The following is an 18,374-nucleotide window of genomic DNA, read 5'->3' on the forward strand; positions in this document are numbered from 1 at the left end:
TAGTCCTGGCAACATTCTCATAAATCTTCTTTGCACTCTTTCCAGTTTAACAATGTCTTTTCTTTAACAGGGTGACCAAACCAGCAAGCAATATTCCAAGTGTAACGATTGATACAACTGTAACATGATATTCCAACTACTATTCTCAGTGCCTCAACTGAAGAAGGCCAGCATGCTAAATGCCTTCTTCACCACCCTGTCTACCTGTGGCACTGCTTTCAAATAAATACGTATTTGTATTCCTAAGTCCTTCCGTTCTACAACACTCCTCAGGACCTTACCATTTACTGTATATGACCTACCTTGGTTTGACTGTCCAAAGTGCCACATCTCTCTCTCATCTGTATTGAATTACATTTGCCAGTTCTCAGCCTACTTCCCCATTTAGAGTCCGAAAGATGGTACAGCATGGAAACCTGCCGACCAGATATCCTAACCTGTTCTTCATGTTTTTCAAAATTTACAGTACTTCCTCCTCCTTAACATCAATTTGTTTGAGCATATCAACCTGTTTTATGCTGTCCTCACAAAGAGCAAGGTCTCTCTCACTGCTGAATACTGAAGCAAAGTATTCATTAAGGACCTCCACTAGCTCCTGCGATTCCAGCCACAAATTCCCTCCACTATCCCTGATCTGCCTTACCCTCACTTTCGCCCTCCTCTTGTTCTTCCTTAATCCCACCCACCAAGGCTTTTTCATGCCCCCTTCTACCTCTCCTCAGTCCATTCTTCAGTTCCTTCCTGGCTACCTTGTAACCCTCAAGAGCCCTGTCTGATCCTTGCTTGCTCAACCTTAAGTAAGCCTCCTTCTTCGTCCTGTTGAGATGTTCCCCATCTCTTATCATCCAAGGTTCCTTCACCCTACCGTCCCTTCCTTGCCTCAGTGGGACAAACCTATCAGCAAGTCCTCCCTAGGCTATGGCATGCAAGGAATGGAGGGGCTGGCAGAAAGGATCAATTTAATTTGGTGTCATGTTTGGCACAACATCGTGGGCCGAAGGGCCCATTCTTGTGCTATACTGTTCAATGTTCTAAAACAGAGTTGCAATCAAACATTTGATGCAAGTTGATCATAATTCCTGGAATTCATTGATGAGCAGTTATCTGAATGGAGCTAATTCTTTTCTTTTAAAAAAAACCTGAAAGAATTGCAGATGCTGGAAATCAGAAGCCAAAACAGAAATTGCTGGAATGCAGTTTTGAAGAAGGGTCACTGAACCCACAATGTTAACTCTGATTTCTCCCCACAGATTCTGTCAGACTCGAGTTTTCCAGCAATTTCTGTTTTTGTTTCTAACTCATCGTTTGTCTGGAATCTTATACCGCCTTGGAACACTTCAACCCCAGGGCATCAATGTGGACTTCACCAGTTTCCTCATTTCCTCTCTCCCGACCTTATCCCAGTTCCAAACTTCCAAATCTGCACCATCCTCATGACCTGTCCTAGCTGCCAATCTTACTTCCCACCTATCCGCTCCACCCTCCTTTCCAACCAATCACCTCCATCCACCTATTATACTCTTAGCTATCTTCTGTACAGCCCCATTTATCTCTCCACCCTGGAGGCTCCCAGCCTCATTCCTGATGAAGGGCTCCTGCCCAAAATGTCTATTTTCCTGCTCCTCAAATGCTGCCTGACCTGTGCTTTTCCAGCACCACTCTAATCATGACTGGAATCTTATACCTTCTGCTGTCTGAGACGTCAGAGCAAAACTCATTATAATGAGTAAGAGAGTATAGTTTGAGGGGAAAAAAACGGAAGATCATTTTGCTCTAAAGGTCATAATAGCTCTTGTAATGACCAAAAGTTAAATCAAGAGCATAAAAACTATTTCGTTACTGAAAGTGATTCATCCAGGAACCCCATGACATGACTGAGACGCTGGTCCCTGGAAGAAGTTAAATTGGAAGTGTTGTCTGCCTGTCTTTAGTCTGGTCTGGAAAGAGCTTGTCTACTGTTAACATCACTATCTGTCAGAATCTCTCTACAGAAGCCCAGACTGTGGGGAGCGTGCTTTTAGTTTGAACCTCTCCAAAACTTGGTTTCTGGAAGGAATCTTACATTCACTTGAAAAATGAAACTACTACACTGCTCTGATCCCAACCACTGAAGAATTTCTGCAATATCAGTTTATGGAAAGAAACTTTCATTTGTCACGGACTTTCTGCACTCAGTCAAATCACATAAATTTCATGTAAATTAACTTGGAGTTTTCAAATTATTTCTCTACTTTGCTTTTCTCTCTTTTTTTTAGTATTCTTGGCAGTGTTGCGCGCGTAGTGGAACAGTCATAGCCTAGGTTATGTATGTTTTGCCCTTGCCCCATTCACGAGTTTGAAGCTTTCATATGGTCCACATGCTTGTTCTGGACCGCCTCACCTATCCAAACTTTGTACATCACTGAACCTGATCTCACGTTAACTATACCTCTTACCCATGCAGGGCCATTTCTATGGTTTCGGCAACAAACTTTTGTCCCCTGAAGTAAACTGCCTCTTTTGCTTAGTGAAGTCTTGCTTCTGGCATTGGCATTCCTAATGCCATTTCACCCTCCTCCTCAGGTCTGTGAAGATTGTTTAACCTGGTTCAGAGTCTTCTCCCCATGAGCAACTCTGCTGGAGCTATCCTTGTAGTTGCATGAGGGGTGATCTGATAAATAGGATTCAGGATAGTTTGATATCGAGCGAAGCTGTAAGCTGTTAGTTAAAGCCGATCTTCAAAGTTTGGACTGCTCTTTCCACCAGATCATTGGACGATGGATAGTATGGAGCAGTCCTTATATGGAGAAAGTGAGGTCTGCAGATGCTGGAGATCAGAGCTGAAAATGTGTTGCTGGAAAAGCGCAGCAGGTCAGGCAGCATCCAGGGAACAGGAGAATCGACGTTTCGGGCATAAGTCCTCCTTCAGGAATTCCTGAAGAAGGGCTTATGCCCGAAACGTCGATTCTCCTGTTCCCTGGATGCTGCCTGACCTGCTGCGCTTTTCCAGCAACACATTTTCAGCAGTCCTTATATGCCAAATGTCATTCGACTTGAGGAAATAATCAAATTTCCTGCTGATAAATGATGGCCTATTGTCTGTGACTGACATTCCTGAGTTGCAAAAGATGCTTGCAGCTTTTCTATCATGATCTCTCTGTTTAATGAATAAACACTATGTACGTCTAACCACTTGGAGTGGGCACCCACAATGACTAAGAATGTTGAGCTCATAAAAGGATCAGCATAGTTGATATGTAATCAAGTCTAGGGTTTACCAAGCCATTCCCATGAATGTAGGGGCGCTGCTAATGGTAATTTTAATCTTTGTTGGCACTCTGGGCATTGTCCCACCAATGCAATTGTGTCTGCATCCAACCCTGGCCATCGGACTTAACTTCTCACTAATATTTTCATTTTGAGTACCCCTAGATGACTCTGGTGGAGTTTAACCAGTATCTGGTGGCGATCTTTGCTTGGCATAATCGTTCTTGCTCCTCATAATAAAATGCTGTCCTGTACAGGGATCTGGTCTCGCTGAATCTCAAAAAGTTTCAGTTATGCTCTGATGGCCCTTTTGCTATCCCCATCATCACCAGCTGTTTGTTTTGCCAGGATGGGATGATCTTGCACCCACAGTCTGATGGTTGTCAGCAATGGCCAGAAGGGTGTCCAGAAAGTTTAAAACCAGAACGGACTCTTCTAACAGTGGCACCACTGCTGATGTATCTAACAGCAGGAAGAGGCTCCAGGCATCAACATTTGCTATTTCGCTTCCCAGACTGTATTCCAACTCGTAATTGTATGCACTTAGAGTGAGAGCCCACTCCTGACCTGAAACTATGGGCGGCACAGTCTTGACCTATTTGAGTAATCGTAGCATGGATTTGTGGTTTGTTCCTATTATAAATTTGCATTGGTAAAGGTATTGGTGGAACTTTCACTCACCAAAGATGCCTGCCAAACTGTCCTTCTCTATCTAGGCATATCTATGCTCTATATCAGCCAAAGTCTGGAAAGCATACACTGTTGGCCATTCCTCTTCATTGGGCAATCTGTTAGCTAACGTTACCTCAATATTGTATGGGGAGGCATCATATGTCAGCATCAGATCTTGCTTAGGTTCATAGTGTGTGAACACCTTAGACAACAATAGCTGTCTCAACAGGCTACGTTTTCACTAAGAGACCATTTTGAGGTTGACGTTTTCTCAATAGCAAATTTAAGTGTGCCAGGATGGAGGCCAGATTACATATAAACTTTGCTTAATAATTAACCAATCCAAGGAAAGACCCAAGGTCCAGTACAAATGTGGGAACAGATTGCCCTCACTTTATTTTCCAATGGGTGTAACCCAGTCTTGTCAACTCTGTAACCAAGTAGGTCACTTGGGGCATCTGGAACGCACTTTTCCCTTCATAAGCCCGCCTTGTGAAACATTTAAGCACTACATCCAATATTTGAGTGCTCTTTATTAGTTTTCTATGTTGTTAGCACATCATCCAGATAAATGACGACCTGTGGTAGACCTTTTAAAATGTTCTCCATCATCTGCTGATGATACCCGAAATGGCAATATCCTATAATTTGTAATTGAAAAATGTTGAGCCAATCAAGGTGAATCTTGCTCAACCAATTTTCCTCCACAGGCTTGGTCCCCGAGCCTTTTACTACAATCAGTGCTAACTAACCAGCTACTTCTCAGACAAGACTGGAACCGAAGTTGTATCCTTAATCTGTAAAGGTTCCCCTGTATAGATTCTCAGTCCATCTGAAGTCGTGGGCAAACTTAAGGGTTGGAGTACAGAGTGAATTTTGTTAAAGATCGGTTCTGCAATCCAGTTTCCTCCCACAAGTCCAAAGATGTGCAAGTTCAGTGGATTGGCTATGCTAATTTGCTCTGTACTGTCCAGGGATGTGTAGGTTAGATGTGTTGGCCATGGGAAATTAAAGGTAGAGTGATTAGGCTATGTGTGATGGGTCTTTGGAGGGACTCGTTTAGCCAAATGGCCTGTTTCTACACAGTAGGAATTCTATGGAAATGTTCCAAGCTAAACGTAGGTTTTCCAGGGTGTGCTGTCTCCTGGAAACCAACTATGAGTTTTCTTACTCAAATTAGGTTCAGCGGGACACTCTTGCTGTTTCAAATCTGCATTCGAGTAGCAACTAAATGGCTTGCCAATCCAGATCATGAAGAACATTTACTACGACTTGGCTTTGTTTTGGGGTTTTTCTGTGGGCTGACTTAGACTTGCTGTATTCAGGATATGTGCTGAGTGAGGCTATGCAATTGCCTTTACTCAAGTGGTGTCCCCCAAGTTCAGTCAGCCAGGTAAGGGTGTCCGCTTCCATCGGCATACTACCCTGTAACTCATAAGCTCTGCTTGTAGCGTTTTCTGAGGACTCAGCATGTAGTAGTACCTGTTTTGAAGTCCAATTGTACTTCAGCTAGTAGGCACTTTTGCATTATTGCATCATTAATCCCACATACCAGTCTCTCAGCATCTCATTACGAATTAAATGCAAGTCACATACCTATGCCAGTTGTCTTAACCTCATCAAAAATCCCAACATGAGTTCCCATGGTTCTCAAACTGACGGTGTCTCAGAATCAAGGGAGGCTTGAGGTCATAATGTTTCTTAACCAAATCCATCAACTCTTGCTGCTTGAGGAAAGGTTAGGCTCTGAATAATCAAAAAGGCTGTGGGCCCACAAGCTGTCAGGAAAATTAGTTGTTGATTATCCTCTTCCTCGGTCATTGGTTTGAAAAAAATAAAATTTTTTCCACATACTGGACCCAGTATTCAGCAGTAACAAATGAGCCAAGCTTCTCCAATAGCAGCATGATGTCAGAAATGCTTACCCAATTCAAAGGCGACTATTGTGGACGAATTTCTTCATGAGCATATTCTTTTGTCTGGTTTTAACTGAAATAGCTCTACAGAGGCTATATCCTGTCACCAAGTGACCCTTTATTTACATGTGCATAATACTTGACAATGGTCCAGCTCCCTCCGAGCCAGTGCTCAGAGAACCTCTGATATTCCTGTTTACAACTGTCAGCCAGGGCTCCATGAATGGACCAGGTTAACACTCCCAGGCAGGAGAAATTCTGAAAGGGTCACCTGGCTGACCTTATTACAATTGCTACAATCTGGAATTAAATGCATTTAAAATAACTTAGTGCAAAAAATCTGATTGGAGTGCAAACCTAAGAAGCAAACCTCAATCAGATATGAAAAGAAACTAGTTAGAAGTCAAGAGGACAAATGTAGTGACTAAAGTAACCTTGAAAACAAAGGAACACGTAAAAGTAAATTCTCTTAAACTTAACATTAGGATAAAATATCAAATTTTACTGTAAAGGCCTATGTAGAAAAGGAAGACTTGTGAAACCATAGCTTCTCTAAGTGACGGATGGCTGAGATTTGACCTTGGAGAATATAGCTAAAAATACTCAGTAAGGCAAAACAGACTCTATTTCAGATACTTGTTGAGCATTTAGACCTCAGTTACTCCACATCTGGAACATATAGAAAGTAAGCCTGATTCTAAAACTGATTAGAGCCCTCTACTCAGGATGGCTACCAGATATTACTAGAAGAAAGGAAACCATGGTTAGAGTTTTAAGAGATTGAAAGGGAAGCTTGAGAAAAAAACAAAAGTCTTCCAGCGAAAGCTGTGGGCCATAGAATTACTAGCAAAAATGAGACGAGGGATTGAGTTATATTATTGTAGAATGGCTTAATTTTGTCCCAGGTATTATGTCCTCAGAATCTAGGACAGTCCAAAGACATTGAAAAATAGAAGACAACCAGAAACAACAAACAGGTGACTCTGGAAAGGCTGCCTAGAATTAAAAAAATCTGAAGTCAGGCTAGCCACATGAAAAGGTGTTGAAAAAGAACCTGACTGATTTCAAAAGAAATGAAAGTATTGAGCCCGAAATCAAATTGGCAAAGACCTCCCTGAATGAATCAGGGACCAAGGCAGTTTCCATCCAATGAATTAAGAGCATAGATTTGATAGATGTTTTAAAAGTCATGAGCAGGCAGATAAAGTAAATAGGGAGAACTTTTTCCTGCTTGAAAAAGACAAATGAACTAGAATACAGAGATTTTAAGTAATGTAAAAATGAAGTAAGGGTGATGGGAGAAAAAGCTTCTTTCACAGCGAGTGGTTAGGATATGGAATGCACTACTTGGAAATGTGAATGATTTGGAGGTGCCGGTGGGGTGCACAAAGTTAAAAATCTCGCAACACCAGATTATAGTCCAACGAGTTTATTTGAAAGTGCAAGGAAAATCATGGGTCGTGTGAACACGCGTGCCAAGAGGTTATTTCACAAAAATTGCTGCCCATCATACATTAACCAAAATCCTTTGATTTTTCTGGATACCTGAAAGTGATCAACTTAGGTCATTCTAATGGAATTAGATCTTGAAGTTTTTTACCTAACAATTACTCTCACTGCAATACAGAGCAATGCCTTGACTCAAATGTAAAACCCTTAGAAAGCAGCAGAGAATTGACGTTATAGCTGCTACTTGTGAATGGCTTTCAAGAATGACCAAAAGAACAAATAAAAACCTCCTTTACTTGTTTTCTTGCAGAAAAAACATTGACAAAAAAAATCAAATAGAATCTTTTTTTTCCCCCCAGTGTCCAACAAGGCATGAAAAGACATCACATTTGCTACAGTGCAGAAGGAGGCCATTCAGTCCATCATGTCTGCATTGGCCTTCCAAATAAGGATCACAATTTAATTCTCCGTCTTTTCCCAAAACTTAAACTATGCATCTACTCAAATAATTGTTTAATGCTCTCTCAAATTCCTTGGTTTAATCTCCCTGTACTATGTTTTGAGGTTAGTTTCATTTGTAAGTAACTGTGCCCTCTTGCTCTTGATTCGTTGCCTCGCGGGCTCAGTTTCTCCAGATCCACTTTGTCCACACATCTCATGATTTTGAAAACTTCCATTAAAGCTCATTTTGACCTTCTCCTTTCCAAGGAAAACAGTTATTACTGATATGATACCTAGAACTGCAATAAAATATAGCTGAGGTTTTATATACAAGTTCAGCAATCATAATTTATTTTTAAAAGTTATTCTTGTTTAAATTTTAGAATCAACTTTATTGAATTTAAAATAAAAATTGCTGCTCTGTTCACCTTATATCAGTTGAAAGCACTTTCTGGAAAGTTCTGATCTCCAGTCTCATGGAGGCTTAGTCTTTCCCAGATTTGAATAACTCAGGTTGTAACCAAATACATCTGGTCTGCAAGCTTCAAACTATTCTGCTTACATTGTGATAACGTATTTCTTAAGTTCTAAACCAATTACTTTTTCAGGCATAACTGGTTTACACATCTGGAATCAGATCAAGACTTCTACAAAACCAAACTAACACCCAAAAGCTTCTTATCAAGCTATGGGTGTTTCCCCTAAATCCAAAACAATCCAGAATTTTCTGCTGAAAGCCTAATATACTTGACTGTTTGTTCACTTGTAAATTCTTCCATGGTCAACAAGTTACCATTCATCTCTACAACTAGCCTTTTGGACTTTTTTTTTAAGAAAGGAAATGCTTCCAAGTTAATCGTTAAATCCCTTCTTAGACATACAGAAAACCTAAGTGTCATAGTTCACAGTTCAAAAATCCAAATAATTTATATTCAAATATAGATAAATCCTATCCTACATCACAATAACTATTGTACAAAAGAGGAGAACAATAATATAATTCAATTCTCCTCTCCCTCTTATCGATAATGTAGGTAAGAGTGGAACCCAAAGGGAGTAGACTGAACTAGGCTATAGCGGAGTGATTTTAGAATCATAAGAATCCTTACAATGTGGAAACAGCTTATTTGGCACAACAAATCTAGACAAACGCATTTCCACAGCTGTTAGCATTTTGATCCTGTCAACACGAAGTCAACAGGACTATGAGAAGTCTTCCATTTTAACTGTTGATTTGGGCTCGTGGTCTGTGGTTCTGTTTCACTCTTTAAACCTAAATCATCAGTGCAGAGTAGTTCTGTCTGTTGTGTGAATGTCTGCTTGAAATTGAACGTATATAGTTGAATTCAAATGCTGACTAACCAGTTTTACGACTTAATGTAAGAATAAATTTGCTTCTAATTAGGGTATCATTGTTAAGTTAGTTAAAATGCCTGGCGGGCATTTCTTTTATTCTGTTTAGTCATGATAAATACTATTTCAATAGGTAAATAAATTGACCATTTAGGTGATTGATTAAAATGTCTACAATTTTAGCTCAGCTTGTAGAGTAGTCAGACTTGAGTGTGGAAGGGTATTTGGCCCATTGAGTCTGCTCTGCTGTTGAAATTGCCATTGCACTCCTCCTACTGCAGTGTATCACAACCAAGATGCATAAATAACAATAGATTAATCTGCCCTCGACCTCTTCATTTCCAACTGCCGCCGGGACATTAACCGCCTCAACCTGTCGACCCTCCTCCCCCACTCCAACCTCTCACCCTCACAACGCGCAGCCCTCCAATCCCTCTGCTCCAATCCTGACCTCACCATCAAGCCAGCGGACAAAGGGGGCGCAGTGGTAGTCTGGCACATGGAGGGTAGTTGTGCAAGGGTGTTTTTCTGACCAGAGATCTGTGACCAAGGTGTACCCAAGGATCCTGTGCTGAGACCTTTGTTGCCTGGAACATATAAATGATTTTGATGTAGATGTAGGTGGCCTGATTAGTAAGTTTGCAGTTGGCACAAAGTTTGGTCAAGTTCTGGATATTGAGGAAGGTTATCAAAGGATCCAGCAGGATATAAATCAGTTGGAAAGTTGGACAGAGAAATGGCAGATGGAGTTTAATCTGAACAAGTTGGGATGATGCAGGACCATGAGGAGCATTTGATATATTGAGGAATCTTGGCGTGCAATGTCCATAGCATCCTGAAAGTGGCAACACAAGTAGATAAGGTGGCAAAGAAGGCATATGGCATGCCTGCCTTCACCAGTTAGGGTAATGAATGTGAAAGTTGGCACAACATGTCACAGCTGCATAAGACTTTAGGTAAACCACATTTAGAGTATTACATGCATTTTTTGTCATTACCCTAAAGGAAAGATGTGGAAACTTTGTAGATAATGCAAAAGTAGGTTACCAGGGTGTTGCTTTGATTAGAATGACTTAGCTAGAAGGAGAGATTAGACAAGCTTGCATTGTTTTTGCTGGAGCATTGGGGCTCATGGATGAACTGATAGTATACAAAAATTATGATGGGCATGGATCGAGTAGATAGTTTGAGTATTTTACCCCGGGTGGCAATGTCAAATCCTAGGGGGCATAACTTTAAGGTAAAAAGGTGAAAGTTTAAAGGAGATATGTGTGGCGAAAATTTTGCACAGAAGGTGGTAGATGCTTGGAACGCACTATCAGGAGAGATGGTAGAAGCAAATATGATAGCAATGTTTAGGAGCCATTTAGACAAACCCATGAACAAACGGGGTATAAAGGGATATAGGCCATGTCCTGGCAGATGGGATTAGTTTAGAATGGCATCATGGTCAGCACAGCAATGGTGGACTAAAGAGCCTGTTCCTCTGCTGTACTGTTCTATGTTCTAATCAGTTTAAAATGAACTAGCCGAAAATGCAAGGTTTCTTGGTGAAAGGAAAATGAAATCTATTACTCACAATCCCTCCAATCAAAATAGTAAAAACATTATGTGATACGCACACAAAAACACAGATAATATGTTTAAAAGGGTTACGGTGTCTATTACAGACAGGAAGGTAAAATAAATAGCATTTTAAAGTTCTTGAATTATGAGAGTGAAACTTGACACCACAATTGTTTTGCTGTTGTCTTGTTTCCTCAACAGTGACAGAGTTTGCAGACGTCCTTGAGATCTCAATGAATGGCTGTTTTTCCAAGTTGCTTTTTCATTGGACACTGGTTCCTGAGCTGGAGACAGACAGGGAGAGAGGAACTTGTAACGTCATTGCTGTTATTTCTTTCCTTCTCTGCCTTTTTTACTTCAAACTAGTTCTTTGATATCGGTCCATTTATGTTTTCCTGAATCTGTTCCATTGTCCTTCTGAGTTAGCAGAGCACAGCAATTCAGGCAGCATCCGAGGACAGGCAAAATCGACGTTTCCACGCTTCAGGCTCTCTGCCTTTATTCCTGATGAAGGGCTTTTGCCCGAAACGTCGATTTTGCCTGTCCTCGGATGCTGCCTGAATTGCTGTGCTCTTCCAGCACCACTGATCCAGAATCTGGTTTCCAGCATCTGCAGTCATTGTTTTTACCTAATAGATTAATCTTGCATGGCAAATATAATGGGAATGTTCTTGGTCTAAGAAACTATACACCATTCTGGGAATTGTTGTGATTGATATCTTGGCTGAAGGTAACTTTAACTGTGCAGTTAAGATCCATAATTGAACCAGGAACTGTATATTGTACATGATTCACTTCTATAATATTTTAAACTACTGGGCTACCTGAGAAGCTGCATTTCACTGTTTGCACAGAGCTGTGTGGTTCCACCGCTCTGTCAGCCTAATAGCAATGTCTGTAAAAGAACACAAGATCTAGGAGCAAGAGTAGGCAATTCAGCATCTTTGGAAAAATTCTAGCGAATTAGTCAAAGAGGATTTACCTTTCATAAAACCTTGCTGACTTTCCAAGTGTCCTGTTATTATTTCCTTAATAATGGATCTTCCTAATTTCCCAAGAACGCATGTTCAACAAACTTGTCTGTAGTTCCTTATTTTCTGATACCCTCTCTTTTTGAATAAGTGTGTTATATTAGTATTTTTCCTATCCACTGGAATCTTTCCCAATAAATTTTGGAATATTATAAGATGCATGGATAGGAAAGGTTTACAGGGATATGGGCCAAATGCAGTCATTTGGGATTGGTTCAGTTTGGGAAACCTGGTTGGCATGGATGAATTGGGCCAAAAAGGTCTGTTTCCGTGCTAGATGACTCTAACAAATTAATCCACTTTCTCTGTAACCAGTTACATTAAGACTCTATGATGTAGCCCATTAGGCCCTAGAGATTTGCATGCCTTCAATCCTAATAGTTTACTCAGTACTTTTCTCCTAGTGATGATGATGATTGTCATTGAAACATTAAGAACTTCTGGTTAATTGTTTTAGATTTACTAAATAATTTAATTTTCAGTAACATTGAAAATAACAATTATTTGTCTGTTGAGTTCATGTTATTGACCAATTGATGTTATCTTCCAGCAACAGTGCGGCATGTAGTAATGCAGTGAGAAAGCCGGCAATCTCTTTGGCTGACAGTACAGATCTAAGGTAGGTCACAACAAAATAGTGTAGATGGGAAGAGAATTTTACTGATTGCATTTCTCTAATTAATTTAGACTGTCAACTCTTTCATTGTTAAAAATTGCGCATCAGTTTATAGTCCAACATGTTTATTTGGAAGTACTAGCTTTCAGAGCACTGCTGCTTCATCAGGTAGCTGTGGAGCAGGATCATAAGACACAGAATTTATAGCAAAAGATCACCGTGTCATGCAACTGATACAATATATTGAACGAATCTAGATTGCTGTTAAGTCTTCTATCTTTTAGAATGGGTTGCAGGTTTTGGTTCATTAATATGTAAATCTCAGAACTTCTTTCAAGTCATATTCTCGAGATGAAACCTAGGTTTGTTCACTGTGTTGTATCACTTGCATGACACGGTGATCTTTTGCTGTAAATTCTGTGTCTTATGATCCTGTTCCACGGCAACCTGATTGAAGGAGCAGTGTCCAGAAAGCTAATACTTCAAAATAAACCTGTTGGACTATAACCTGGTGTTGTGTGATTTTTGACTTTGTCCACCCCAGCTCAACACTGGCACTTTCACATCATAACACTTCCACTGTTGCATGTCATAATTTCTTCAATGTTTGTAAAGTCTGTAAAGTTGTGCAAAGTTTTTACAAAGGTTTTTAAAGTGCCTTTTATTGGCCTGAACTGCATCTCTTCTGTTGTCATGACTTAATTTGAAGGATTTTTTTGGACTTGTTTTTTTTTTCAGTTTCATTTACCATCTTATATAGGCAAAGGCATCAGTTTTGGCGGAGCATAGGCAGCTCTCTCATTAGAGAGAGACAACTAATGATGGTTTAACTTGAGGCTCATCGCGCTTCAGGTTGAAAAGGTGGGATCTTCATGGTAATTTCAGCCAGTGTGGGAATTAACCCATGGCAGTTGACACCATTCTGCATTGCAAGCCAACCATCTGGTCAACTCAGCTAACCAATCCCCTGCCATCTTATATATATCTTAGGGAAATAGGCAACAGATTATTATCCAAACACACAATTTACCAAATTTCTCTAGTTTTGTTCTTGTTTTTAATGCAGCAGATTGAGTGCTCAATGTCTTCCTTATTTCTTGATGACTTGAAGTGAACATGATGTTCAGAATGTACTGTGAGCAGATCACAGCATAGGTGCTGGGATACATTTTGTGGCTCATTGTTTGTTTTAGTTATGTTTTAATGTACTTGGCCCTGTATGCTGCAGCATTTCAAGTGGTCACCTAATTACTTACTAAATGTTGTCATCATTCCTGCAGTGAGTTCCAGATACTGTCCACCTTCTGAGAAAAGATACACCGTTAATCTGCTTCTTTAAATTGACACAGGCTGCGTGAATTAAGTATTAATGGGGAACATTTAAGAGATAGTGTTCATTGCATCGTAAAGTTCAGGTTGATGGTGGAGAATGACGTACAGTTACCCAAAATGAGAAAAATCAGTTAGAGAGCAGACTTCAATGAGGTAAGAACAGAATGGGTCAGGATTGACTGGAATGAGAGCTTGATGGAAAGAACAGCAGTTGAACAATCGGCTACCTTTAATGAGATGCTATGGGTAAGTCAAGGTATGTTACCTCAAATGATAAAGGTAGGGCAAACAAATCCAGAGCTCCCTGATAACAAAGGAGATAGAAATTAAAATAAAGAAGAAAAAAGTGACATATGACAGCTATCAGGTAGAAAATAAACTTTTGTGAACCGAGAAATACTGAAGGTTCAGATGGAGATGCAAATATCGGACCAAAGATAAACTATGAGAAAATACTGGCAGCTAACATGAAGTCTTCAATAGGCATTTTAATGGAAGAGTGGTAAAAGGAGGACAAGGCTGATTGAGACCAAAAAGGGAGTTCATAGTTGGAGGCAGGGAGCATAGCTGAGATGTTAAATGAATAATTGGTATTTGTCTTTACCAAAGAATGAAATGTTACCTCAGCCATGATGGTATAGGAGGAAATTGTCACAAGAGGGGTTCACAATTGATAGGAATTATTGGATAAGGCTGTTGGTACTTGAAGTTTTTAAAGCACTTGGACTGGATATGATGAATCCAAAGATTTTGAAGAAATTGGCAGCGGAAATGGCAGGGCCGCTGGCTATAATCTTTCTCTTCCCTAGACTTGGATGGAAGTGCCAGAAGACTGGAGAATTCCAAACATAACTGCTTTGTTCAAGAAAGTTCGTGTAGATAAGACCAACAATATCAGACCAGTCAATTTTAACTTCAGTGATGAGGAAGCTATTAGTGCCACAACACATTGGGGTATTGTGCTGGAAATCAAACCTCACTGTTCCCAGAGTCATCACAAAAGCTAAACATTTTAACTGATTTATGCAAAGGATCCCAAATTTTTGAATTTCAAATCTAGGTTGATTTCAAATCTGTACTTGGCAAGATTTGCTACTTACTATAAGTAATTACATTAGTTGTAGATAAACAGTTAACAGGACTACTTAAAATAATAATCACTTTCTAAACTCCCCCTTGCATTCACAGACATACAGGAAATAACGTTGATTATGGGTAATCTGGAAAACAGTTCTAGAGTCAGAGATGTACAGCTCAGAAACAGACCCTTTTGGTCCAACTCGTCCATGCTGACCAGATGACCTAACCTAATCTAGTCCCCTTTGCTAGCACTTAGCCCATATCCCTCTAAACCCTTCCTATTCATATACCCATCCAGATGCCGTTGGAATGTTGTAATTGTACCAATGTCCACTACTTCCTCTGGCACTTCATTCCATACACACACCACCCTGTGCAGGAAAACGGTGCCCCTTATAAATCTTGCCACTTTCACCCTAAACCTATTCTCTCTTATTCTGGGCTCCCCCAACCCAGGGAAAAGATCTTGTCTATTTCCCCAATCTATGCCCCTCATGATTTTATAAACCTCTATAAGGTCACATCTCAGCCTCCAACGTTCCAAGGAAAACAGCCCCAGCCTATTCAGCCTCTCTCTATAGCGCAAACCATCTAACCCTGGCAACATTCTTATAATTTGTTTCTGAACCCTTTCAAGTTTCACAATATCCTTTATGATAGGAGGGAGACTAGAATTCACACAGTATTTCAAAAGTGGCCCAACCAAGATCCTGTGTAGCTGCAACATGACCTCCCAACTCCTGTATCCAATGCTCTGACCAATAAAGGGAAGCATACCAAATGCCTCCTTCATTATCCTATCTAGTCTTTGTTCACAAGATCTCTTGAGTTGGTTCTTGTTGATCAGATTATTTCTTCGCCTTTTCTGAATACTTCCACTAGTTTACAAAATGCACAGGTGGCTGGTTCAGTATTAAAAGATCTCTAATCTATCAATTAAAAAGCCATAACTTGTACCAAGTGCTGAAGGACAGATAAATTCTTTTTTTTCATGTTTAAAGTGGGATTTGACTGCAGGGAGTAGAGAAACCACTCCTGAGCTGGTAGAGATCTGGTTGCTTCTCTGTTTTGTGATCCCAGCAAAAGCTGTTCAGTTACCGAAGTACCAACTACATGATTGTTGGTAGGCACAAAGCCTTTGTCATTGATAACTGGCCACTAGCCCCTAGACAGATTTTTTTTCTGCCAAACAGGGCTCCATCTGATGACAAAGCCCCTCTGCTCCAACTTGTCTGCAAAAAAAAAGCATCAATTACTACTTATTCAAGTAGAATTTTAAACTAGGCTTGCCATGAGTGTCAAGTTACTTTCTAAAAATTTCAGCAATCCTTTTACAACAATACTTTTAAAAAAAAACTAAAAATCACGCAACACCAGGTTATAGTCCAACAGGTTTAATTGGAAGCACACTAGCTTTCAGAGCGACGCTCCTTCATCAGGTGATAGTGAAGGGCTCGATTGTAACACAGAATTTATAACAAAGATTTACAGTGTGATGTAACTGAAATTATACATTGACAAATTGATTGTCTGTTAAACCTTTCATCTGTTAGAATACAGTAATAGTTTCACTTCTTTCATGTGTAAATCACAAAACCTTTTTTTTAAGTTGCATTCTTGGGTTAGCTGTTAACAATGGTGAAATATGTTGAAGGTGTTAGCCCCATGTGTTCTCTGTCTATGCTATGATGTTTAGATTGATTTTAATCTAAAAAGTGAGATAATAGAGTTTTACATAAATTTATGCAGTTTTTGAGCTCAGAGTTCTACATGAGTGTATGCAGTGTTTGAGCAAAGTACAATGTAACTCTGCAAGTACAAATTCACCCCACAAAATATGTGTGTGCATGTGGGTCTTTGTCTGTCTGTGCATGTCTGTCTGGGGTGGGAGTTGTGTGTGTGTGTGGTGAGTGCAGAGTGTCTTAAGTCTGTGAGGGGGTGCATGTGTGAATGTGGGAGTGTGTGTGTCTGTAAGGGTGTGTGTGTGTGTGTGTGTGTGTGTATGTGTCTGTGTGTACCTGGGTCCGTGTGTGTCTGTCTGTCTGTCTGTCTGTCTGTGTAGTGCAATGGTAATCACCTGTAATGTGACATGAACCCAAGGTCCAGCTTGAGGCCCTCCCTATGGGTACCGAACTTAGCTATCAGCCTCTGCTCGGCCACTTTTCTTTGCTGCCTGTCCCGAAGTCCACCTTGGAGGATGGTCACCCGAAGTCCGATGCTGAACATCCTGGACCACTGAAGTGTTCCCCAACTGGGAGGGAACCCTCCTGTCTGTTGATTGTTGTGCGGTGCCCATTCATCCGTTGTCGTAGGTCGTAGCCTTGCTCGGTTTCCCCAATGTACCATGCCTCGGGGCATCCTTGCCTGCAACATATGAGATAGACAACGTTGGCGGAGTCACATGAGTACCTTCCATGTACAAGGTGGGAGGTGTTCCCACGCGTAATAGTGGTATCTATGTCCACAATCAGATTGAAAATGAAAATGTTGGTGAGGAAGATACAGAGATACTTGAATCTAGACTAGAAGAGATTGAGGTTCACAAGGAACAGGTATTAGAAATACTGCAAAATGTGAAAATAGACAAGTCCCCTGGGCCGGATGGGATCTATCCTAGGATCCTCTAGGAAGCAAGGGAAGAGACTGCCGAGTCTTTGGCATTGATCTTCAAATCATCATTGTCTACCGGAATAGTGCCTGAGGACTGGAGGAAAGCAAATGTGGTTCCTTTGTTCAAAAAGGGTAGTAGAGACAACCCTGGTAATTACAGACCAGTGAGTCTCACTTCAATTGTTGGTAAAGTGTTGGAAAAGGTCATAAGAGATAGGATTTATAACCATCTGGAAAAGAATAATCTGATCAGGGACAGTCAGCATGGTTTTGTGAAGGGTAGGTCGTGCCTAACGAATCTTATTGAGTTTTTTGACAAAGTGATCAAACAGGTAGATGAGAGTAAACCGGTTGATGTGGTGTATATGGATTTCAGCAAGGCGTTCGATAAGGTTCCCCACAGTAGGCTATTATACAAAATGCGGAGGAATGGGATTGTGGGAGACACAGCAGTTTGGATTAGTAATTGGCTTGTTGAAAGAATACAGAGGGTTGTAGTTGATGAAACATGTTCATCTTGGTGTCCAGTTACTAGTGGTGTACCGCAAGGGTCGGTGTTGGCTCCACTGTTGTTCGTCATTTTTATAAATGACCTGGATGAGGGCTTAGAAGAGTGGGTTAGTAAATTTGTGGACAACACTAAGGTCGATGGAGTTGAGTATAGTGACGAAGGATGTACTAGGTTGCAGAGAGACATAGATAGGATGCAGAGTTGGGCTGAGAGGTGGCAAATGGAGTTTAATGTGGACAAGTGTGAGGTGATACACTTTGGCCAGAGTAATCGGAATGCAAAGTACTGGGCTAATGGTAGGATTCTTGGGAGTGCAGATGAGCAGAGAGATCTCGGTGTCCATGTACACAGATCCCTGAAAGTTGCCACCCAGATTGACAGGGTTGTTAAGAAGGTATACAGTGTTTTGGCCTTTATTAATAGAGGGATTGAGTTCCAGAACCAGGAGGTTATGCTGCAGCAGTACAAAACTCTGGTATGACCACACTTGGAGTATTGTGTACAGTTCTGGTCACCGCATTTATAAGAAGGACGTGGAAGCTTTGGAAAGG

At 40.6% G+C, this 18,374-nt stretch overlaps 1 protein-coding gene across 1 annotated transcript in view; it reads left to right on the forward strand.

Annotated features, from left to right (window-relative positions):
- The window catches only part of strip1 (striatin interacting protein 1), a gene marked incomplete at its 5' end in the record, with an annotated part of 196,340 nt that overhangs the window by 32,430 nt on the left and 145,536 nt on the right, over positions 1 to 18,374 (forward strand). The window contains one exon of the mRNA XM_043718937.1: positions 12,225 to 12,293. Coding sequence (XP_043574872.1) covers positions 12,225 to 12,293 — 69 coding nt within the window. The remainder of the gene's footprint in view (positions 1 to 12,224; positions 12,294 to 18,374) is intronic.

Source organism: Chiloscyllium plagiosum, chromosome 28 (genome assembly GCF_004010195.1).
Source record: "Chiloscyllium plagiosum isolate BGI_BamShark_2017 chromosome 28, ASM401019v2, whole genome shotgun sequence".
NCBI lineage: Eukaryota > Metazoa > Chordata > Chondrichthyes > Orectolobiformes > Hemiscylliidae > Chiloscyllium > Chiloscyllium plagiosum.